Consider the following 25016-nt stretch of genomic DNA (forward strand, 5'->3'; position numbering starts at 1 on the left):
CCGTTACAATTCAAATCTGAAGCTGTTGCTAGACGGAGAAGTGTCAGAAAGAGCGCCGCCGCGGAGGAAAACAAGGAATTATCAACAAACCTCGGTCTTAAACTACTTTACACGTTCACCGATTCTTTTCTTTGGCGTCTGAATTTGTGAAAATGTCGAAGAAACAAATTTACTACTCGGACAAATACACCGACGATGAGTATGAGTACAGGTGAGTTAGCTAACGTTACCGTTCCTGTCAGTGAACCGTTTACGGAACACAAGACGTTCATGAATTTTACCTTCTTGTGAAGAGACGAATTGGCGAAATATGTTTAGTTAGCTGGGGCTGATATTAACGCAACATGTTTTTAAATGGTTTTAAAATTATGTTAGCCGGTCATCTATACACGATGAAAATCTGCCAAGAATGAACGGTGAGGTACTTTGACAACGTATACGGTTTTTTCCCCAGGGTTTCATGAAACTCCCAATAGAGTCCCGAAAATCTTGAAAAATAAACGAGGGAAATGTAGCTATCAACTTGAGACCGTTAAAGCAGTGAAATCGCTTTTGTATCTGCTAATGCCCAAAATATTGAAACGAGTAATGCTGCAAGGCCATATAATTTGAATCCAGTGTGTGCAACAACAACATCGTGAAGCGTGTAACTATAAAGGGAGCTGTATACCACTCATCATCCAAATATTTTAGTTATTTTTACAGTGTCACAAAAATTTCCCTAGTAAACAGTTCGTTCCGAGCTCGATGATAGACAACAACGCTGTTTTTGAACAATATTTTTGATACTCATGGTCCTCTGGAGTCTAGAATGTTTCATAATGGACAGTGCATTTGCTTAGTTACAATTCTCGTTAGGTTTGGTGACGATTAAGTTATGAATTTAAATGGTGTTTAATTATCACATTCTCAAGCTGAATACGTTTATATTTGGTAAAGGAAGCAGGAGCTATTGTTATTATTATTATTATTTTATTATTATTATACATAACCAGCCTGTTGTTAAAAGGACGTATCCATAGGTCTTTAAGAAAGTGTATACTTTCTTAGTCATTTAAAGATGTCATTCTAAAAGGACTTGAATGAGCAACAGCTGTCATGTTTATCTGTGTGTAAGTCCTGAAATTCATTTCCTAAGACAATTTGTTGGTCAGAGCAATGTGAAGTTAATGTATTTTTTTCTCCAAATGAACATATAGGCACGTCATGCTGCCAAAACAACTCTCCAAGCTGGTGCCCTCGTCTCATTTAATGTCAGAAGAGGAATGGAGAGGACTTGGAGTGCAGCAGAGTCAGGGCTGGGTCCATTATATGATCCATAAGCCAGGTAAATTTTATTTTAAACTAAATATTGTCTGCATGTAATAAAAAAATATGACATTATTTTCTATGTAAGTCTAAGGGGTGTTGTCAGCTAACTTAAATCCAATAGGAATTTCTCTCAGCTATGTTCCTATTTGACAAGCTTGATTTTGGGTTTGAGTTATTTAGCTAAACTGAAAAATCCTGCTTCGTAATATACACCCCTCTGGTCACATGTACAACATTCAATGACACGATTTCAAAAGCTTAACCCTATCTCTCTTGTCAGAACCTCACATACTCCTTTTCCGAAGACCACTTCCTAAGGAATGAAAATAATTAAAGAAGAAGGCAACCAGAAGAAGACCATCAAAGCTGAAGAGATTTGGTCAACTTAGACCATGTGTGCATTTCTTTCCATGTGTTTTGGGTTGTATATAAGGCTCATTATTTACAGATCTATGGTATTGAAATGTTACCCCACTCCCCTTAAATTTGGAGGTGTAATGAAGGCCCAAATGGAGCTTTACAGGGAAAGGCAAGTCTTCTCTGTACAGAAGTGTCTGTTTAGATCTACAATGAGGTCATGCAGTGAAAAGCTGGGTGGAATTTCATGCTACTACCAAGTCTTACTGGCATGAATGTGACATAGTTTGAAATGTTGGCTCTATGTTCTGCTGTTTTGCATTGGAGAGTCGATGTGAGCCGGTGTGATTTGTTAAATATTTGAACTAAGGTCTAAAATGTTACTTGGTTGGTTGTTGGCTGCTCTGGATTTGTATTAACATCCCTGCCTTGTACAAATGTAGACCAGTGAATGTGTTCATTAATTAGTTGTTACCAGTACGGTGAATAAATATTTTTGTTGACATTAGTCATGATTTATTAATTTATTTTGATCAAACATTGCTATGATCCTGTCCTAAACACCTTTATGTTCCCTCTTCACAAACAAATTCTTGGTTAATGAGCAATTGTTAGTCTCTTATGTTTACTACTAAAGGGGTAACAAATTCGGAGTGCTTGAAGCCTAGAGTGAAAGCAGGTGGTCTAGGCTTATGCGCTGTCACTTTTTCTGGGTTGTAGCTTCCAGGTCCAGGTCTCAGTGTAATCTCACCAGGGCTGCTTTCATGTCTTCCCAGCATTGAGTATGCTGGTTGTCGAGGGAGATAAATGTTGGGATCTGTACGGTTGTATCTGCCAGGGCCTGGAGTATTTGATAGGTCTTCAGAATAACCCCCAGTCTTAACTCTCCCAGAGATAGTATAGCTGGCACTTGCAGGTTTGGTAAGCACATGGGAGCCCATGAGTGCTGGAAGGGTATACTTGTTCGGTGCAGGTATGGTGTCTGCAGAGCGATAGGGTGTGCGGGAACCCATAGTGTAGGAAGGGGTTTTCCTGTGAGTGCTGCATAAAGGGGTTATTTCTGGGTGATATTCACCTGGTCCTGGAGTCCGGAATACTCTCTCTACAAATTAGAAGCAGGTTATAAATAAGTGGACAAATACAGACCAACCGGTAACTTTGTAAAATCAGTTATTCAGCAGATGTTATTGCTGCTAATTCAAAGGTACAAAGGCTTTGTGCTCATGCTGATAATACCAACTTGCATTTCCTGATGGTTGTGACATTAAGTAGCCTTGAATAGTCAACAGCTTGAATAACGGTTGGCTTACTTGGGCCCGGTGTTCTGCCGTGTATGGAGTAGGCAGGGCTGCCATCCTTTCCAAATCGAGTGACACTGGCATCAATATGATACCGAGGCCCTGGGCTGGAATCCACATAATACACTATAAATAATGTAAACCAAATAGCAAGTTAGTACTTGTTAAGCAAACAAAAAGTATTATGTTTTTAAAATAATAATAATAAAAAAAGATATATATATTGAATATTAAGAAAGGATTTAGTTTGAAAGACCTGTTAATTAGATTTATTTAACTACACTTTTATTGTCACATTTATTGTATGTTTTCCTTAAGTTTAATTATTAACTTTTTTATTGTTAACTACTTAATAATTACATGACATGAGAAAAACACTTAATTTGGAGTGTATGAGCTTTGAAAAGACTGTCTCCCTCTAGTGTTTCAAATCTAGAAATGAAAGAAAGGTTTATGTGCTTAAAGTATTAAATTCACTAGTTGCATCATTACTCACTGTTATCGCTCATCCTTCCATGGAAGGAATAGGCAGGACTCATTGCCTTGGTGAAGTCATGGCCTATAAAGCCAATAGTTGATGGCAGGGCATAGCGACCTGGTCCAGGCCCTTTCAGTGATATGTGAAAAATAAACAGCTGAGTGAACAGTCTGATCACATCACGTTAATTAAACATGTAATAATACTGTATCATTGCATATCATTAAAAATATTAGTTACTGCAAATATGAAGGCTGTTACAAGAGCAAAAATGTACCATTTCATATTAATGGCCATGGCTATGGAAAATATTTGGATGATATTCAGGAATAAAATTATATGTTTGGGTGTGCACACACTTGGCGAGCGTATCTAAAAACAAAAAACTCTCTCTTTTAAGTTTATGGATCTCAGCAACATGACAGCTCTGGTCTGAGTGGATAAAAGATATACACAGTGTTTCTCACTGACCACTCAGACATAACCAGAGTGCATTGGTATGCTATGACATTATCAGCCTCCAGATATCTTAGGGAGGTTATAGGGTGCTTAAAACATTCTTTCAACTCCTGCATGTTCCAGCAGGTAGCAGCTGATCCTTTAAGGGGCAGAGGGAAAATTAGCACATATTGAGCTAAGCTTCAAATATGGGTTTTCTAAAATTACTTTATATTTGTATATCACTTTTCACAGCTGGTATTGTCACAAACCGCTTTACAGAAATACAGGTGGTGTATTAGTAGTGCATTAAGAGCGAGCAACCATTCATTCATTCTCTGTAAGCGCTTATCCAGTTCAGGGTCACAGTGGGTCCAGAGCCTACCTGCAATTATTGGTCGCAAGACGGTAATACACCCTGGAGGGGGTGCCAGTCCTTCACAGGGCAATACACACATTCACACCTACGGACACTTTTGAGTCACCAATCCACCTATCAATGTGTGTTTTTGGACTGTGGGAGGAAACCGGAGCACCCGGAGGAAACCCACGCGGACACAGAGGGAACACACCAACTCCTCACGGACAGTCCCTGGAGCTGTGTGACTGCGACACCACCTGCTGCGCCACCGTGCCACTCATTAAGAGCAACCAGCAAAGCAAAATGGTAACATGAAAATATATGTATAAAAAATATGGATTTATGTATAAATTATTTTACAAGAAATTGAGCCAGGCACTAGACAGAACTGTTTACATTAGCCAATGGAAAATACTGTTTACCGTTAAAAGCCTATGAAAATGAAGATAAGTCTGAAGCCCATGTTACCAGAATGTCCATGTCCATGGTAAATGTACTGATTAATAGTCAGGCTGTATACAGCGATGATGACTTGGAATGGGGAGAGTTATGATGGGGAAGCTGTATTTCTATTAGAACTTTTTTAGTGATAAGATTTATATTATCTATTAAGGCTATGTTAAAGTATGTTGTCGTATACTATGACTACAATTCTCTCGTAATTAAAATATCCAGACATAAAATAACTCAAATGTTATGACTCACCCTTCTCTCTGCCTGTGATGATAGGTCTCTTTTTTTCGGAGTCACTCATGATCAAGAATGCTTCTGAAACCTGTGACAAAAACCTTTTGGTACAGAGTTAACAAGCTCAGATGAACTAGTGACATTTGAATGACCAGAATAACACTGAATAATCTCTTTCACTTTGATATAAAGTCTGGACAACCCCAAAAAAGTTCTTGAGGTGGTCCTGATCTCACCAGCAGGAGTAATGGAGGCACACTCTCGCTCAGCAGCTCCAGATGTCATCCATTCAGCTCCAGCTTTCCACATCATGCCAGGAAAAACCACTTGTAGTGAAATATTCCCTCTTTAAGGTCGTACACGCGTCTATCCACCTGCCATAGAGACATACACATAAAGGTCTTGTTTAGGAAGTTAAATGGTCCAATGTGGTCACCCCAGACTGAGCCTGTCTGACCCATCAAATATATATACAGGTATTTCAGAAGCATGAATGGAGTGTTTAGCAAAAATGTCATCACCTGAATCCTGGCTAGTGTAACGCTATCTCTCCAGTGCTCCTCCTCTCACCCCTTTCCCTTTCATTCCCTCAGCCTTGTTCAACAGAGCAACTTGGACTGTCAGCTTCAGTAGAGCATGAGGTTGCCGGAGAGACCTGTAGACAGGGGGGCCCCCTGCAAAGCTGGTGAACACTATCTATGGATAATGCATCTCTGATTTCAATTATATTTCCCCCAGGGCATACAAATATTTCATTCTGTAACAAACATATTACAAACCTAAAAATGTTGGAAGAGCTATTAAACCATTTTATAATGACAAAAATAAATGGGTTTTTATATATACTTTTTTATTTTAATAATCCTTTTTTGTTCTTTTCAACTCTTCTTTTTATCCCACATTTCTCCAGAAGATGAGAATATTTGTAATCTTTCATTATAGCATTGTGTTAAATATAAACAACCTATAAGTCATGGAGATGAAATGGCGTGTTTAAAATCAACCGGTTTAAAATGTACAAATATGTACCCGGGGTCACCACAGTGACAGTTTTGCAGCAGAACAACACACGTAAACACACGTTAAACATTTATACGATCTAAGTTGCTCGTGGCACCCGTAGTAACCTAAGCCCCAAGCCCTTGGTTCACAGGGGTGACACTACGCTGGTTAAATCATAGTGTCTGTCCCTGCACGAGGCCACCATGTCCTGCAGATGCATGCACTGCACAGACTCCAAAAGACTGAAGCATACGAACCCTACCCCTTAACAGGAAAGATTGGTCAGAAGGTGTGACAGACTGTGTGAAATGTGCAAGGTTCTAAATGCATTTCTGCATGAAATGATCACGTGCATTCACTTTAAACTGAAATATTGGCATAGTATTACAAAACTGCTCCTGAGTCAGATGTGTGCATTTTTAAAATGCTTTTCTTTTCAAAATATTACTAAATTGTCAGAACTATCCAGTGCTTTTTCTTAAACCATTCCTTGGTGCCTTTTATGAAATATTCTTTGGGTCATCATCCTACGGGAAGATGTGATGGGAGAGTGTGAACTGACATCGTACCCTGTGTCTGCACGTCAGCTTGAATTTGTTTTGAAGTTGACCGAGGTTCTTAAACTACAATTTGAACAATTCTTCATTGAAATCTTCATGTCCAGGGAGGTCAGCTACAGTGCTGTGGACTGTACATTCTTAAAGGCTAAGCACCAGCTATATGAAAGTGTCAAATAAATAAATACAGTGGAATTTGAGTTCCTAGCTTGTGTTTATTGATAGTCAGAAAACATGTTATTTCTTACTAATTCAAGGAATAAGGTTTAAAAGACCATTGGTTTGGAAACTCTAATAGGCGTCTTGCCTGTGACGTAGATGGTGGACAACAACTCTAGAAGTTGCACTTAATTTAATGCAATCATGTGACCCTGCAATCATTCAATGTACAGTGGGACATCTGTGCACAAATGGCCCAAAGATCCCAAAATATCCAGAAAATGGACTAAATTTGTCAACTTTAAACGGGCACTTTGGAAAGGACCATCCGCTCACTCCGTTATCTGTAGCTCATTTCACTGGCGCTTTTCCAACAATATGGACATGTAAGGAAACCAACGAAAGGTGTTCAAGAGCCTCTGTAACATGGAGGTAAACAGGGTAAGGACACTCACTTCGCCTGTTTTAGTTGGTGTTAGTTAACGTTAGCTTGACTTGCTAAACTCGGTGGCTCAGATTATACTCGGCTACGTAGCTGCATTACGGAGGTTTATAGTGTCGGATGAATTCGAGTTCGACTTCGATCACATTTACAAGAATAACGGTACCTCTACATTTGAGTTTAGCTTATTGCTAGGCTATTGTCATGAATAATGTTGGTTATTTAGCTAGATACTGTCATAACAGTCAGTCATAACGGTGTTTTACCGCGGCGTTGTTCAGCTGTTGTCCACCAGTGAAGTCACACGGTTGTGTTCAAGAATTTCCGTAGCGAGCTCGGGTTTTCCGTCAATTTAATAAAATTGTCAGTTTTAAAGCAAATTAAGCTGTTATTTTCATTTTAATTCATACTTATATATGTCAGTAACTAAAATAATGTGAAATATTCATGGAGGTCCATTAAGTGGTGCTTAGCCTTTAAGGACTATGTGCACAGTGGTCACTGGAATATTAAGATCTCTCCATTTTGATTATAGCCTTGAGATTGTGCCTTGTATCTCTTCTCTAAGTGTTAGGCCTGTCTCAGCAGGTATTGCCATCACCTGGTACTGTCCACAGTTGAGTTTTAATACAAATAAAGGAAACATCACAGGATTGAAATCCAGTTATTTGATACAGTTCTGAAAAAGTGCTAAGAGTCCATTTTCTGGGACCTGTGTGGAAAGGTCAAAAGGAATAAATATGCGAAGCAATAGCGCTCCTAATTGCATTGTATTTTTTAAAAGACCTATATTAGACACAGAAGCCTTCCTTCACTTTCCTCCACTTCACTCACAGAAGAAAGACAGGAAAGCAGGCCCAATATTTGTATAAAATATTTATTTCCATATTCTTTTCTGAAAAAAAAAAAAAAAAAAGAATGTACCTGATGACACTGGGGTTACATTCGATTCAAATTTAGTTCATTTACAGTGATTCTTGAAAAGTCATCATTGACTCTCGGGCAGTAATACATAGAACTGATTTTAAAACAGCTTATGCGATGTACAGTCATGTACAGTGTAAAAACATGCGTCAGTTGCCTGGGTGAGCTTCAAACTGAGCTTATTTTGTGGTTAGTTATTACAGCTGCTCTCTCTGGGCTTTTCAAAAAGCAAATCCTTTCTCTGGTAGATGAGAGGAAACGAGGAAGAATCCATTACTTAATCGTAGTAGTCAAGCACCTCAATGTTTTAATGTAAGGCCTGTGTGGGCAATAGACTGTGGATGGTTTAGTATTCTGACAGAGTAAAGAGGAGAGGGGAGGAAAGCAAGAAAAGAGAGAGTAAGTAACAACAAGAGAAAAAGGCACTAGCTATAAATAAATACCACAGATAATTAAAAAATAATAATAAAATAACACATTTTAACTCAGTTAAACAAACATAAATACTGCACTATTCAAATGAGATTACAGGAAGATTACAAGAGACATCTTATAATTAGATAAAAGAGTGTATAAAGCTAAGGCAACTACGTGTGAGAAAGAGAAAGACGACCAATATTAAGAAGAGAGACGGGGGTAGGTAAAAACAGCTGGATAGCTGACTTTCAAACTTGCTTACATTCACACAATGAGACAGATAAACACAGACACACACACACACACAACATGGTACTTCCATCTTTTCTGCAATAGACTTGTTTGGCCCCTTTCTCTTCAATCTTTCCTTTCACACAGACATATTCACAGAGAATGTACAATGTGCGTTCATCTTCTCCTGGATGAGCTCTCTGTTGGAGAGAGAAGGAGAGAGAGAAATCAATTTGAGAGAACATTGTTCTTATTAAAGATAATATACTATGGAATGGGTAGATGACAACGCCTGCAGAAAACCATGTTATTTTAGACCTAATATTTACATATCATCATATCATGTCATTTTATCTGTGTCTCACATTTACTAGGTGTTGGTGGCCCATCGCTGAAGAGTTGCAAGTGCGCTGGAGTATGGACAGTTTACGACTGTGTATAAGCATCGTATAAGTCTAATGCCCTTGACTCACAGTGTGAATCCAATATTGTGTTTTACTGCTGTATACAGTGCCTTGCGAAAGTATTCAGCCCCCTTGAACTTTTCAACCTTTTGCCACATTTCAGGCTTCAAACATAAAAATATAAAATTTATTTTTTTGTGAAGAATCAACAACAAGTGGGACACAATCGTGAAGTGGAATGAAATTTATTGGATGTGTCAAATTTTAACAAATAAAAAACTGAAGTGGGGCGTGCGATATTATTCTGCTCCCTTGCGTTAATACTTTGTAGTGCCATCTTTTGCTGAATTACAGCTGCAAGTCACTTGGGGTATGTCTCTATCAGTTTTGCACACAGAGACTGAAATTCTTGCCCATTCTTCCATGCAAAACAGCTCAAGCTCAGTGAGGTTGGATGGAGAGCGTTTGAGACCAGCAGTCTTCAGCTCTTTCCACAGATTCTCGATTGGATTCAGGTCTGGACTTTGACTTGACCATTCCAACACCTGGATACGTTTATTTGTGAACCATTCCATTGTAGATTTGGCTTTATGTTTTGGATCATTGTCTTGTTGGAAGATAAATCTCCGTCCCAGTCTCTTGCAGACTCCAACAGGTTTTCTTGCCAAATGGTCCTGTATTTGGCCCCATCCATCTTCCCATCATCTTCCCTGTCCCTGCTGACGAAAAAGCAGGCCCAAACCATGATGCTGCCACCACCATATTTGACAGTGGGGATGGTGTGTTCAGGCTGGTGAACTGTGTTGCTTTTACGCCAAACATATCGTTTTGCATTGTGGCCAAACAGTTTGATTTTGGTTTCATCTGAACAGAGCACCTTCTTCCACATGTTTGGTGTGTCTCCCAGGTGGCTTGTGGCAAACTTTAAACGAGACTTTTTATGGATATCTTTGAGAAATGGCTTTCTTCTTGCCACTCTTCCATAAAGGCCAGATTTGTGCAGTGTACGACTGATTGTTGTCCTATGGACAGACTCTCCCACCTCAGCTGTAGATCTCTGCAGTTCATCCAGAGTGATCATGGGCCTCTTGGCTGCATCTCTGATCAGTCTTCTCCTTGTTCGAAATGAACGTTTAGAGGGCCGGCCGGGTCTTGGTAGATTTGCAGTGGTCTGATACTCCTTCCATTTCAATATCATTGCTTGCAGTGCTCCTTGGGATGTTGAAAGCTTGGGAAATCTTTTTGTATCCAAATCCAGCTTTAAACTTCTCTGCAACAGTATCTCAGACCTGCCCGGTGTGTTTCTTGGTCTTCATGATGCTCTCTGCACTTTAAACAGAACTCTGAGACTATCACAGGGCAGGTGCATTTATACGGAGACTTGATTACACACAGGTGGATTCTATTTATCATCATCAGTCATTTGGGACAACATTGGATCATTCAGAGATCCTCACTGAACTTCTGGAGTGAGTTTGCTGCACTGAAAGTAAAGGGCTAGAATAATATCGCATGCCCCACTTTTCACGTTATTATTTGTTAAAAAAGGTTGACGCATCCAATAAATTTCATTCCACTTCACGATTGTGTCCCACTTGTTGTTGATTCTTCACATAAAATTAAAATGTTATATCTTTATGTTTGAAGCCTGAAATGTGGCAAAAGGTTGAAAAGTTCAAGGGGGACAAACACTTTCGAAAGGCACTGTGTGTAAAAACTCTAAACAAGGTGATGAATTTGTTCTTCTGTGAAAACCCTGGAGGTATAAAAACCCAAACATAAATTAATAAATTCCAACTACATGGAATAAATGTATGAGTTCTAACTAGAATGTTCAAATGTTATTCATTTACAACTGCAACCTACATAAATTCCTTTCCACCTGTAGAGTCCCTGTGAAGTGGGCGCTCAGCGCCGGCACCTTACCATCGTTCAGGGCAGTCCTTTGCATCCACTGTTAGGGGATGTGTATCCAGGGGTCTAAGCATTTTGGTAGCCTCCCCTTCATCTCCATCTCCAGTCTGCTCCACAGGCTCCTCTTCCTCCTGAGGGAAGGGCTCCACATCAGGATCATACTCGTAGGGGTAGAAGGTCACATCCGCCTGCGAGTCCTGCGAGTCTTCTCCTAGTACACAACAGAAAACTAGTCCGTGTGGGACAACATAGAGGCAGCATTTTCTTGTAAAGGGCCAATGGTATTTCTCTGTACAACAAATAACTTCAAATCAATCTCTCTGAAGAGCTACATTAGTGAGAGGACAGTTTTAGATGTGACCATTAGAGGGAGCTCCTGACACACAAACAACACTGTAATGGTCACCTAAAGTCACATTAATGCACATACATGCACAGTTTAGCGAGTTTTATAATTTAATACATGTTTTAGTTTATTTACTCATTTCTCTCAAAAACAAGTAGCAACTGGCTGGATTTTTAAAGCTTAACCAAACCAAACATGTACTAACATGCTGATTACATTTTTGATTATGGTGCATAAATTCTAAATTTGTCTGTGTAGCAGAACTGCACGATAACTTTGTCCTAGTTTTGGGCACTACAGAGCGGGAGTTGTCATTAAATCACAGTTCATGTAACAAGTCATGCCTGCAGTAGAGGAAAGAATATTTCAGCAGCTGCAGAGTATTTGAGCAGGGCGAGCATTTACACTGTGCAAGAAAGCAGCAAGCCTGCACAAGCCAGGTCACTTCAACACACACACACACACACACACACACACACACACACACTATGTAATGATCTCTTAGCCCAGTAAAGATTAAGCTCAAGAAACACATCAGTGCATACTATTGTCAGGTGGGTTGTTAGCTCAGTGTGAAGATTATAATTCAGAGGCTTAGGTTTGTGCCCGGTAGCAGCTAAACTAGAGCACATTTAAGCTCAAAGCTTCAGAGCACAGTGAGCCAACTTTACAAGCACTGCGCACACACACACACACACACACACACACACACAATCTTATATTTACCACTTCTGTGCAACGGATATGGGACCATACAAATGACTTTTACTTTTTATTAATCAGCTCTAGTCTTAATCAAAAGTTAATCCACTGTTCAACCATGTCCCATTGGGTTTTTAAGTGGACCCAGAATGCCACAGTGCGTGGTGCTACTGGTGGTTGTTTTGCAGGTGATGGAAGGGTGTTTGCAGCTACAGGAGACAGAGCTGGGCTGCCAATACCTTCATTTAACCCCGACTGCCTTGCAAGACACAACATGCACAAGTTTCCCTTCAATCTGCACTTCAACAGGATAAGCTCTCCAGCACCTGTCTGTGACTGACACACACACACACACACACACACACTCCTGCAGGGCGAGTGCATCTGATGAGTAGACAGTGGGATGGGGGTGGAGGGTGCACTGAGAGAAAGAAAGAAACAGTGAGAGACAAGGAAGAGAAGAAAGATTACCTGGAGGAATATGTATCGGGGTTTGCTCAGGCTCCTCTCCTGTAACAGGTTCTCGCTCTTCAGCCATCAATTCCACTGCAGAATACAAACACACGTTAGGGAAGGTATAGTTATAAAAGGAAACTGTACTGCTGTAACCTTGTAATCATGTTCTTCAATGGTCATAACCCCCACAGGACCACAATAGGGCAGGTATTATCTGTGCAGTACAAATTTGCATTGACCAACGTGGTGGTGGTTCTGCCTTAGTGTTTATTGGGCTGGTATGAGTGGATCAGACACAGAGGTTCTGCTAGAGTTTGTAAACACTTTCCACTCTATTGAATACCCCAACCTTGTTGGTATAACATCATCAGTGGTCACATGACACTGCCCACTTTATATGGGGGTCATAGATGCAACAAATTCAAAACTTACTAGATAGAGATCCAGTGCCAGAGGGTGGGTTTAATACCCCTCTAACCCTCATGTGTCACTGAGCATAGTGCTATTAGCTTTCTTTGCATCTATTTCCAGACTATTATTCTATGCCAAGGCATTTCTGACTGATTGTGTCAGTAATACGTGCACCTTTAAGTTGCTTAATCTACTCATTAGAAGTGGTGTTCACATACATTTGGACATAAAGTGTATGTTCTTTGGCCATTTGTTAAGGTGAGGTTATTTTTAGCTTTAGCTATTTCATATTATTAGTATTATATTACAAGGATAATTACTAAGCTAAGCTCAGTTAAAACATGCCATAACATTTCACTCAAATTCAATACAAGACCCCAGTGTCTGAATGTTATTTGACACAGGTTTTATATCAACCTGACAGCCTTTATGACAAAACTACTGAATTAAGCCTTTGTAAATATTCGAGTAGATTTATGTTTGCTGTCATTACAAGCTTACACAGGTGTCACCGAATGAACACTGACCGTTCTTTGTGTGTTGTAATAGAACTCAGGGAGTCGAATATTCAGTTTAATGGCAAGCCAACCCCAAACACACCTGCAAGTTGCTTCATGTTACGTTTAATATTAAAAGTGATTTTGGAAAGGCTTAACAATGCTCAGAGAGCACTTAACAGTTCTGCACTTTCAGCCTTAGGTGTGATCTGGATTCTATAACCTGCCCCGAGGGGATAATTTTGTGCCTCTCTTGACACTCCAAACCTCAACTCTGGAACAGGATCAGTCCCTGATTTTTGAGCCTATGTTTACGCAAAACTGGAACGGGGCACCAATCATATCCAAACAAACACAAGCCGAACTCTTAGCCCACTGCTGCGGCCCCTTTTAAGCCCGCCGACAGGAAGGAGTGCTTGGCAGGGCCTGCCAGATTTCCCGCGCGGCCTTTTTCTTCAGGGCACCCCCTCCCCAGGGCTCTTCGTAAAACAAGAAAGCTGCTTTGTTGTTGGTCTTTGCGTTGGAAAGGAATGTGACACGGATTTTCCTTTTCCCCCCTTCCTTTTTTCTTCCTCAAAGGGCCTTGGACAAAGTGCCGTGTCATTTGGGGTGCCCTGTAATACAGTGTAGGCTGGGATGTGTGTGCATGTATCTGCATATATGTGTGTTAGTGTGAGTGTGTGTGTGTGTTTTATGTAACTACCAGTCTGCACCTGAACAGCTGTTTCTACCAACCAGTCGCACACTCACACACACACACTTTCTAAGATGAGCTAAAGCTGATCTCCAAAGCTGAGCTTGTCTGGACATGGAAGGGCTGTAACTGCACACACTGAGCACTCCATTTCGCCTCTAAGTGTGTTCAGGTTTAAGAAACATATTGGTCGAATTTAATAGTACAAAAATGTCTGAAAATGCTCAAAGACTTAACTGTTCCAGCCTGTTGTGCTCCAGGTGCTTTGTGAATTCCATTTTTACAGAACCTCACTAAAAGCAGGGTCTGTCTGAGGGCACTGACTGAGGTCTGTGAGTCGACTGTGGAGTCCAGAAGCATGGTTACTCAGAGCAGTGTGGATAGTGCAGTAGTAGTCACACATGTTCTCCAAGTACCCCTGTTCTTATTTTGGTCATACCTTTTCTGGGCAAGCGTTCCAAGACCACGATGTTAGTCTAAAGTGCAAGGTTTCCACACCAGACGTTCAGGGTCATAGTCCAGCACAACTGAGTGTTTTCTTTGCTCAAAGAGACTCCACAGTTATGGAAGAGTTTTGCAAAAAATCAGACTATTTGTTTTCCAAGGTCTGATTATTTTATTTTTGCATTGGTGTTTGTTAAGAAAACTAATATCTTGTCTTAAAAATAAAAACAACAAGGCTTCAATTATCAGGTTAAGAAGAATATTTATGAAATATAAACCGCTACAGCAGCAACCAGAAATAAAAATGCATTAGTGCAGTAGACGTGGAAACCAAAAACTCTGGCCCTCATTGACGTACAACTGGTTACCTCTTATGTCAGGTGTTAGGGGACTTACTCTGAGGACAATGGCTGAGGGGCACCTGCTCAATGCGTGTGCTGTTCCTGCAGGCAGACACCTCCAGCTGACACTGATTTTGGTAGAGCTGGCCATCAGAGCCACATACTGGCTCTCCGTCATACCCACAATCTCGGTAGCATGTGCAGTGCTCATAGAGCTCTTCCTCTGGACAGCCAAACACATTATTACACTGACTGCCCTGTAAAAATCCTGCAGGTAGAAAGAACGAAAGACAGAAAGTACAAAACAGAGGGAAAGAGAAGCAAGGAGCGGGTGAGTGAATTAAATGGCGCATGTGGTGAACTGGTTAAGTAACTTGACATGCACACTCTAGATATTCTGGAGGTCCATCTTCATAACAATTCTACATCAAATAAGTCGGGGTCAGGCCGCGGCCACTACTGTAGCAACAGGGCCAAAACCCAGCCATCTGTTGTAGCAACACTGACCACCACTAATAAGCATGCCTGTGTGCTACACCACAAACAAAAACACACTCAAAGCTTTGCAGAAAAGTAAAGAGTTGAGTGGGGCCTCGTGATAGAATGTTTCGTTTGCTCAACTCCCTGCCCTGTTGCTGTAATGCAACAACAATGTGTTATTGTAATGCACCAACAATGCACGACAGAAAGAGCAGAACCACATGGATCGAAAGGGTAGAAGACACTATCTCATCTTAAATGTTCTCTTTCTGAGGCCATGCTCTTATTAAAATGAACATGCAAATCAGAAGCATACCTTACTTTTCAGCTTGGAGTGTGCAACCCGAACGGACCTCATAGAACTGTTCATCTATGTGACCTTAAGCATTTAGTAGCTGCAACAAACCTGGTGTATTGCTTTATGCTGGCAGGATGTATACAACTTGTAACACTTGCTACCCCTCCACACGGTCCAAAAACACACGTTGGTAGGTGGATTGGTGACTCAAAAGTGTCTGTAAGTGTGAGTGTGTGTGTTGCCCTGCAAAGGACTGGCACCGCCTCCAGGATCTGTTCCCACCTTGCGCCCAGTGATTCCGCATAGGCTCCGGACCCACCGCGAATCGGATAAGCGGTTGCAGGCAAGGAATGAACTAGTTAATGTTTTATCACATAGATCTCAGAAACGTGAAGAGAAATGCTGTCAAAAGTATAGATTGCAACCTTACAGCCAATAGCGTATTTGCTGGTATTATTTGAGCTTAAAGTATTATTAACCATACACCTGTGCTATGTGGAAAAAACATCCTTTACGAATTTGCTATGTGCATTCATGTAATTTCTTGATAAAAATAAATTAATAAGGCAAAATCTCTTAGGTCGGTTCTTTACACGATGGGATCACTGACACAAGAATCTTGCCTTAAAAGAGGAGTTGGACAGACAAGCTAGTAAAAGACTTGAGACAGTAGTAAGTTGGTAGGAAATGGTGACTACCTGTCCATTGGTTACTGGAACTCTCCACTTCGTTACATGAGGTTCCATCACACAGCTCGCGAGCCAGAGGACTGCTCTCACTCACGTTATAGAAACGGGTGGCTTCAAATGCTGCACACACAGACACATAAATATGCAGCTGTCAGATGGGATCTGTTGATACAGCTATGTGAACGTTGTGAATCGTTGGAACTGAATCCTACCTGGTTCATAGTAGTCGTAGACCTTGACTGGCACTGGTGCTGTTTTTCCTACAATATACTCCCTCACTGCCTGGAAGGTTACACACGTCATGCACTGACTGGGAATCTGTGGTAAGCAAAATATATATATAAAGGAGTGAACCAACTAAATCTCCAGACTGTATATTCCTGCAGTTGTATATATAGCTGCTTTTGAAGTGAAATCTTGTATCTATATTTTTGTTGTTTTCATTTTTTGGAAACACTAAGTGCTCTTTACATTGTGTCATTAAGAATGACCTAATTGAAATGCATGTTTTGAGGTGAAATTTCATACCAGCCAGTTAGAATATAGAGAGTATATATATTTAAAAAATTAGAGTATATATTTAAAAAATTACGAATAAAAAATTAACTCATTTTTTAATATAGTTCTTTAATAAATAAAAAAAAATGCTAATAGACACTTCATTGGTTCATAAACTCACACAAACATCATAAATGGGCCTAAGTGAAACAAATAAAATACAAGAAAAATGTAGGATATTGTCCTTCAAATAAGTATGTTATTAATGGGCCTGCAGTTCACCTCATCAAAGTAGAAGAGAACTTTACGACCCTCCACTTCGTACCTCTTCAGCCCCACCCGTTTATCCATCAACAGCTGCCGAGAGAATAGCAGTAATATTACAGTAACAATAGTAGGTCTGTGAAAGGTAATAATCTGTTATTTGCTGATTCATTATTTTCAAAACCAACATCACACAAAAATTCACTTATTAACTTTGATATAACTGAACCATAACGAACCATGCACAGCATTTTAAAGAATTCAAAATATTGTGGACCATTCCGCCTTAAAAAAGACTAAAATATATGTAGTTATTGTTCGGTGCCTACCAGGAATCACTGGGTACAAGGGAGGAACACACATTGGACAGTGCACCAGCCCATCACAGGGCATCACACGCTCACAATTTCACACACACACACTTATAACTACGGACATGTTTGCATAGCCAATCTATCTACCAGCATGTGTTTTTGTACTACCCAGACACGAGGAGAACACACAAAACTCCTCACAGACAGTGACCTGAAGATGGGACAAAAACCACAACAATCCTGAAGCTGTGTCAAGAGCAGTGCTACCTGTTGTGCCACTGTGCCGCTCCCTGACTTATACAGACATGAACAAATGTGTTGGTACCTTTCTATGGAGAAAACAAAAATCCACAGTTTTTTTTTACATGACCTCAAACTGACAAAAGTATTTGGCACTCATGACTGTTTATTCCATATTTAATATGGAATATATGGTGGCTTGTTTATTCAACTGAATATTTTATATAAAAAACAAAGGAAAACAGCATGGACAAAATTGATGGGACACAATAGTTTGTTGCACAAAATTCACAGGCAATCACTGCAAACAAAGTTATGTAGCTCTCTGTGAGGTGTCTGCACCTGTCAACAGGTAGTTTGCCCCCCTTCTCCTGAGCAAACTGCTCCATCTGTTTCGGGTTTAAAGGGTACCTTCTGCAAATTACCGACTGCAAATTTCAGCTCCTTCCACTGATTCTCAATAGATTCACATCACGACTCATAAAAGACTATTTTAGAATAGTCCAGTCTTTTGTTCTTAATCATACTTGAGTTGTTTGTTTTGGGTCATTATCCTTTTGGTTGACCCATGACCTGTGACTGAGACAGAGCTTTCTGACACTTGACAGTACATTTCCCTCTAGATTGCCTTGATTTTCTTGAGATTTTATTGCACATTGCACACAGATTCAAGGCAACTCATGCCAGGCCAATTTTTAAAAGCCTTATAGTACGACCAACATTGTCTTTTTTTATTATTATTGTTGCTTTTCACTTTCTTTTTCAATCCATATCATAAAAGGTATACAAGAATACATGAGATAGCTTTTAATTAATTATTTATAGGAGGATTGAAGCATTGTTTCAATTATCTGTAAGGGCAGATTTGTCCACGTCTGTATATAATTAGAGCAGAATGAAGTAGAAAGTATATGTATTTAAAGTCTCACTGATGTTTAGGCATTCCCACAGACCAGTTAGGAGTAGGTTTAGCAGGACCGCCCTGTTGTAATCTTACATCTGGAGCTAGAATGGCCATAGTTTCTACATGGACAGTGAAGCTGTCTGGATGAATTAGTCACACCCTATTTACCAGTATGTTCATGTGTATAGGATTTAAATATGTCCTGCTGGGACATGGGAAAGTAGGTGGTCTCTTGAACGTAGCAGTTTTACAACGGTCTTACACAAACAAGCACATGGAGCTATGGCTGTCCCACAAAAAAAATAGTCAATTAAGAGAAACAGAATTTATGTACACTTATGTTTGCGTAAAATGAAATAATTGCAACACTACTACTCCAATAATATAGACTGGCTTTTGTACATAATGTCACCATTCTTTGCACTAGCACTCATTTTTAGCTCTATTATGCTGACGCTATGGTACGGCCCCACAGTTCATTACCAGACTGCAGTATAAGGCCATAACTACCCGCCAACCCCAGCACCCTATCAAAACAATGAGACATGACAGTGTAAGTGAGCCTGAATCCTATAAAAACACTGGAATTTAAATGCCGGCAGCCATGTCATAAACATGGAGCCAGCCAGAGGTGGCCATGTAGAGCCAGCTCGTTAGCAGCTAAAGGTGCTAACGGGTTTGTCCTTCCACAGTAAGGCCTGGAGCCTCATTGTAGCACACTGCTCCCCTGGTAGCCTATGCTTTATTGGTGTGGAGGACAGGAGGCCTGGGACCTATAACAGGACTGTAATGAGGGATATGCAGCTTATTTGGGGATGGGAGAAGTGACCTCAGCTCACCCCCAGTATCCAAACACCTCATCAAAACCCTCCTCCCCAATGTTTCTAGGGTCCATACCCCAGTGGGAGTTAGGAGTTTCAAGGGCAGGCCATGACCAAGTCTCAAAATCCAGGTTGCTGCAATAGGGTTATAGCACCATGGAGAATATGTTACGGCTCCTAGACTCTCCCCTAAGAATTGGGAAACCTGAAAAGTTGGAGCTAGCCAGCAGCCAAACATGCTTTTATTTGCAGCTATAAAACTAGCTGTCTGATAATATAAACATAAAAACAAAATAGAGATACCACAGCACAGCCAAACCCATTCACTAAAATAATTTTTATGACCTCAACTGTAGTAGGTGAAGGCCAGAACGTGACACTCATGTCTCGCTGTAGATACACACTTGCATTTATTTACTTCACAATGTTATATTCACAATAATGCACATGTATATTTACTGCCATATTTTTTGCAAAATACCACAGCAATGTAAAAGTAATAAACTACCTATTATGTCTTCTATTTACATATCTATAATTTTTTTAACAGTTTTTAATTATGGCTTTACATTAATTGTGTAGCCTTTTACTTATGCCTCTAGTTTAATTAAGAATATAATCTCAAATTTATGTTAAATAGTTCCTACTTATGTCTTAATAGCTTGCATGTTAGTAGATGATTAGCAAATAATTTCATTGTAGAGTGTAACTGCCTGTGTATTTCTTGAATCTTGAAATAATTTGTGTGTGTATATATGTGTGTGCAGACAAGTTTGTCACAAAGAGCTATGATAGCAAAAAGACTCAAAATGATTAAAAGATCAATAAAAAGGCAGCCCACAAACAAATTACTAGATGACAAATTAGATGTGATGCACTTCTTACCCTTTCCAAACTCTCAATATCTGCACGAAAACCTGATAGCAAAGGGATCTCCAGGACAGCCATGTTGGATGAGCCAGGATGTAGCCACCTATGAACAGGCAGAGAGCATGAGACTAATTTAGAATTCAAATAAATAAAGTTTTGTTCATTTGAAAAAAAAAACCTGAAACTGAAAATTCAAATCTTGAGATTGAACTTTGAAAAATACTACAATATATTCATTATCTGTAAGCGCTTATCCAGTTCAGGGTCGCGGTGGGTCCAGAGCCTGCCTGGAATCATTGGGCGCAAGGCGGGGAATACACCCTGGAGGGGGCGCCAGTCCTTCACAGGGCAACACAAACACACACACATTCACACCTACGGTCACTTTTGAGTCACCAATCCACCTGCAACGTGTGTTTTTGGACTGTGGGAGGAAACTGGAGCACCCGGAGGAAACCCACGCAGACACGGAGAGAACACACCAACTCCACCACAGTCACCCGGAGCGGGAATCAAACCCACAACCTCCAGGTCCCTGGAACTGTGTGACTGCGACACTACCTGCTGTGCCACCGTGCCGCCCTACTACTTCTGGAATGTTTTTGAATAAATAATTTATTTTCATTTTTCATTTTAATATTTGAATTCTTAAAATTTTCAGTTGCAGATTTTATATCTTCAGATTAAGATCTTATTTTATTTGGTTTCATATTGGTGAAAGTAGCAAGTAGTGTCGCAGTCACACAGCTCCAGGGGCCTGGAGGTTGTGGGTTTGATTCCCGCTCCGGGTGACTGTCTGTGAGGAGTTCCTCCGGGTGCTCCGGTTTCCTCCCACAGTCCAAAAACACACGTTGCAGATGGATTGGCGACTCGAAAGTGTCCGTAGGTGTGAGTGTGTGAGTGAATGTGTGTGTGTCTGTGTTGCCCTGTGAAGGACTGGCGTCCCCTCCAGGGTGTATTCCCGCCTTGCGCCCAATGATTCCAAGTAGGCTCTGGACCCTAAAATTGGATAAGCGGTTACAGATAATGGATGGATGGATGGATTGGTTACAGATCTTTTTACACTTTCAGGTTCTTTTTTTCACTTTTGGGTCCTTGTTTTTCAGTTTCAGACTTCTGGCACAGTTCTGCCATGGGAGGTGGGACATCAGCTGAGAGGGGCGTGGCATAATGACTGACAGCATAACAAAGAAGGCGGAGGACCATTGAACACTCATGCTGTTCATAATATTAAACAGTTAAACAGTATAGTCCTCTATAGTGAGCTCTTTTATGCCCCTTTTACACATTCACACATTAGAGAATCTCTGGAGTATCGAGTCCGGAGATGTCCCGGAGTGGTCGTTCCCACATGCAGCTCACAGGGGATTTTCTTCCTCAGGTGTGAATTGGCAGCAGTATATGAAATATGTGCTTTAGGCGTGGCACACAGCGTTTGCACAACACGTGCAGGAGAAACTCCAGAACATTTACCATGCTGTTCTCACATGCACTGATTTGGACTTTGGACATTTACTAGGGCTTGAGGAGGATATAGTCCGGGAAAGGTCCGGGACGAATATTGCGGGTGGTCACGTTCATACATACGGCTCCTCCGAGTAAACACTGGAACATTTCTGGATTATTGTGAATGTGTGAAAGGGGCATTAGACAACATTCAGCACCAATTGCAGCATATGAGTAATTAAATCTGACAGATTGTGTAGTTCCACAGCCACACTTTAGTTTCCCAGCACTTTGTTGGCGATGGCATCCGCTCCATCAGGACAAGCTGCTGGCTCCTGCGCGCAGATAACAATGGTCAAGTTAACTTCTTTTCTCTCCAGCTCCTTAATCAAATTTCCCGTTCCACCTTGATACTGCAGCTGCTTTCTGTGAATAACACTAAGAAATGCGCATGTAAATAAAACGCTGAGTAAACGCACTGAATATAAAAAAGCACCACAGCAACAGAACCAGTTACATTTAAACACCATTTAAGGTGGAACGGAAAATCAGACCAAGAAGCTGGGGAATAAGGAGCTATATATTCAGTTCTCATTATCTGCTCGCTGCAGCTTGTCCTGATGGTGTAATGTAAACTAAAGGTGAATCTGAACATTTTCAGACAGGTCCAGGTGTTTTGCTGTACCTGGTGCAAGCTTCCAGGGTGATGTGGTAGTCTAGATGGTCCTGGTGACCAGCAGGGTCCTCATCATCAGTCAGAGTCCTGCGAGTGCGAGTCAGCTCTGAGCGATTATCAGGTCTGGAACGGGAACGAGAGGATGAGTGCCATGAGGAGGAGAATGGAGTATGGTGCTCCTGCTTGGGCTCCTTCAGCTGCATCATCAGCTGGAAGGCTGGCTTAGCTATTGGGTCAGGAACATTATAGGTCACATCAATCTGAGAGAGAGAGAGAGAGAGAGAGAGAGAGAGAGAACATTAGACTTAGAGAGAGGAGTATAACATAAACAACTAATTGCTTGACTGATATTAATGCACAGAATACACATGAAGATCACAAGTAAGTCATGGAAATCCTCCACTCTGATTTTACACATGCTGACACACACACAGAAAAACACAAAATGGTGAACACCAGCCACAATTTCTTTCATCTGGTCCCCTTGTATCTGATTAAAGGCTGCAGTAAAACCTTCCCTCAGAGCCTAAGGCACTGTCCAGCCAAGGAGATCACACACAGACATGTCCTAGTTAATCTAAAAACATGCCGTCTGATTTTTAACCTTTTCTTTTCTTCTCTTTCCCAATTAAAAACAACTAAGGCATACCCTTTCCATCCATTACTTTTGCTCCCAAATACCAACACAAATAATTGAGTAAATGTCTGTATACATTTCTCTTTTTACCAGTGGACACCAAATTTTGAAAAGGCCCTCGAGAGTCACGTTTTTCAACACAATTATCCTAAGCACAACACACAGTATTCGGGCGCTAGAGTAATACACCAAGCTGTTGTTTTTTTGGGCTCTGGTCTGAATGAGTCTTTTGTTTTTGGGGGACAAGGTACAGGGAAAACGACATCCTATCCAGGGGGTAAGTAATTGGGAAAGAACATACCCTTGTAGTACAATTGCCAAAGTTTTATCAGATCTCAGTCATTTCCATGCAGGAATGTGGACATTTAGCACTAGATGAGTCATGGAAACAGAGCTGGATGTCCCTACAGAGGAATTCACTGCTAAGGAGAAAATAACAACTCCAAAGGAAATGTAGCCTTGACAAAGGGATGTACCTGCATCAGACAGCATCCTTCTCCTTTGGCACTCACAAACAGCCCTGTGGGAATGCTGGGGATCTAAATGAGGCAAAGGAAGGACAAATTAAATGCAAAATAAAAGCTGAGATATTGAAAATGACTGCTCAAGAATAAAGAGGCTGGTACACATAACCTGTGCATGGCCAGACTATTGCCAAACTTAAGTATGTACATTTAGATATAGCCAACTAACAGACAAAAATAAACATGCCCTGCAGAGGTTTAAATAGGCCTTCAGAAAACTTGGCTTTGGGATATTAAACATATTATAAAAATATAATTAAAAAATTCAAAATTGAGTATAAATCTTGTTAGGTATTAATAAAAAAAGAGAGACATTTACATACCACAGCCTTCTGTAAAATCTTCTTATTATCTCGGTGGAGCTCAAAAGTTTCTTGAAAGTCCAGATTGGTTGAGGCCAGAGAAATTGTAAGATTCAAACCTCCCACATAGGACAAGATGGCATATTCCGACAATGCTTGTAGAGCTACACAGGTATCCTACAAGATGAGAATTTTAGAGGTTCAGATTTCAGACTAGGATGCTGTAATATGAGACTATTAAGAAAATAGTGTTTGCACTGTTTGCTACCTGAGTTGATGAGAAACCGCCAAGTGCATTCCTTTGCTGAGACAACCATTTAACTACAGGAAGAGCAGATGCTACGTCACCCATCAGGGTGTAAGTGAGCAGACCATAAGCTGTCATTTCCACTTCCGCTGACACAACTGTTAAAAAAAAAAAAGCGAACATGTTCTGGGTTTGCATCAAAAAAAAAAAAAAAACAATAGTTGCTATTAAACCATACCTATCCAATATTCCAAATCAATACTCTATTATCTAGAACCACCATTAGGAAGGAAATCTGTCCAAACAATAATACATTCACTCATTCATCTTCTTTAACTGAGTCATCCTGTTCAGGGTCCAGCACACCATGGAATTTTAAATGTTTCTAAAGAAAGCTACTGATTTGGTACTAGTATACGTCTACCCTCTTGTTCTTAGTGTGCTATCTATTAGCGCTAAAAACTAATATTGTGCTATTTCTAATTACTGTTCCGATTTATTTATTTATATGTTTTAGTAGACTTCAAAAAATATCAGTACTGCATATAACAATTTGTATATGTGTGTTTTTTTTAATAGGTTTGACCAGGAAGTGAAGGCTGATCTGATACCTGACTGGGAAAGGCCATCATTAAAACCCATGAAGGTGTCCTCATCAGCAACAGTGCTGCCAGTGAGACTCCAGTGAGTAAAGCCATCTGTACACACATTGGGGATAACAGTGAACAAATAACAAAACAATAAATGCTACCATAAAATTTAATTCCATTTCATTTTGTTGGTGTGTGTAAATAAATGCTTTTTATTTCTGATAAAATTCATTTATGTTTATAAGAACAGATTGTCTTCATCCATTCGAACACTCACAAAAACCTGTCTGGAAACACTGGTTATCAGAATAATAAATAATAAAGATGTTTAAAGTCATTAATACC

General features: G+C 40.3%; 3 protein-coding genes across 3 annotated transcripts in view; 1 reads left to right on the forward strand and 2 right to left on the reverse strand.

Moving 5' to 3' along the window:
• On the forward strand, positions 1-2167 carry cks2 (CDC28 protein kinase regulatory subunit 2). Its single transcript, XM_066647921.1, has 3 exons — positions 1-211; positions 1200-1327; positions 1592-2167. The coding sequence occupies exons 1-3, from the start codon at positions 153-155 to the stop codon at positions 1633-1635; spliced, it is 231 nt and encodes a 76-aa protein (XP_066504018.1). The 5' UTR covers positions 1-152; the 3' UTR covers positions 1636-2167.
• cimap1d (CIMAP1 family member D) lies at positions 2166-5239 on the reverse strand. Its single transcript, XM_066647046.1, has 5 exons — positions 5167-5239; positions 3912-4042; positions 3463-3601; positions 2979-3092; positions 2166-2770 (listed from the first exon to the last, which is right to left on the reverse strand). Exons 1-5 carry the CDS (start codon positions 5237-5239, stop codon positions 2280-2282), a joined length of 948 nt encoding a protein of 315 aa, XP_066503143.1. The 3' UTR covers positions 2166-2279.
• A 2755-nt stretch (positions 5240-7994) lies between these two features.
• The window catches only part of cpamd8 (C3 and PZP like alpha-2-macroglobulin domain containing 8), a 42775-nt gene continuing 25753 nt past the window's right edge, over positions 7995-25016 (reverse strand). The window contains exons 31-43 of the mRNA XM_066647644.1: positions 24693-24779; positions 24103-24239; positions 23856-24011; positions 23485-23547; positions 22381-22631; positions 20265-20352; positions 17119-17193; positions 16551-16656; positions 16348-16458; positions 14927-15139; positions 12500-12574; positions 10993-11191; positions 7995-8862 (exon numbers count right to left, since the gene is read on the reverse strand). Coding sequence (XP_066503741.1) covers position 8862; positions 10993-11191; positions 12500-12574; positions 14927-15139; positions 16348-16458; positions 16551-16656; positions 17119-17193; positions 20265-20352; positions 22381-22631; positions 23485-23547; positions 23856-24011; positions 24103-24239; positions 24693-24779 — 1562 coding nt within the window. The 3' untranslated portion in view covers positions 7995-8861. The remainder of the gene's footprint in view (positions 8863-10992; positions 11192-12499; positions 12575-14926; positions 15140-16347; positions 16459-16550; positions 16657-17118; positions 17194-20264; positions 20353-22380; positions 22632-23484; positions 23548-23855; positions 24012-24102; positions 24240-24692; positions 24780-25016) is intronic.

The sequence above is a fragment of the Hoplias malabaricus genome, chromosome 16, assembly GCF_029633855.1.
Source record: "Hoplias malabaricus isolate fHopMal1 chromosome 16, fHopMal1.hap1, whole genome shotgun sequence".
Classification (NCBI taxonomy): Eukaryota; Metazoa; Chordata; class Actinopteri; order Characiformes; family Erythrinidae; genus Hoplias; species Hoplias malabaricus.

What these genes read in the sequence shown, in the direction of transcription:
- cks2 (XM_066647921.1), top strand. Translation starts at nt 153, where the DNA reads ATGTCGAAGAAACAAATTTACTACTCGGACAAATACACCGACGATGAG. An exon ending in GACGATGAGTATGAGTACAG is followed by an intron (nt 212 to 1,199) that starts GTGAGTTAGCTA and finishes ATGAACATATAG; the next exon opens with GCACGTCATGCTGCCAAAAC. An exon ending in TTATATGATCCATAAGCCAG is followed by an intron (nt 1,328 to 1,591) that starts GTAAATTTTATT and finishes CTCTCTTGTCAG; the next exon opens with AACCTCACATACTCCTTTTC.
- cimap1d (XM_066647046.1), bottom strand. Translation starts at nt 5,239, where the DNA reads ATGTGGAAAGCTGGAGCTGAATGGATGACATCTGGAGCTGCTGAGCGA. An exon ending in TGGTTATGTCTGAGTGGTCA is followed by an intron (nt 3,602 to 3,911) that starts GTGAGAAACACT and finishes CTGTTCACTCAG; the next exon opens with CTGTTTATTTTTCACATATC. An exon ending in TGGAAGGATGAGCGATAACA is followed by an intron (nt 3,093 to 3,462) that starts GTGAGTAATGAT and finishes CATTATTTATAG; the next exon opens with TGTATTATGTGGATTCCAGC.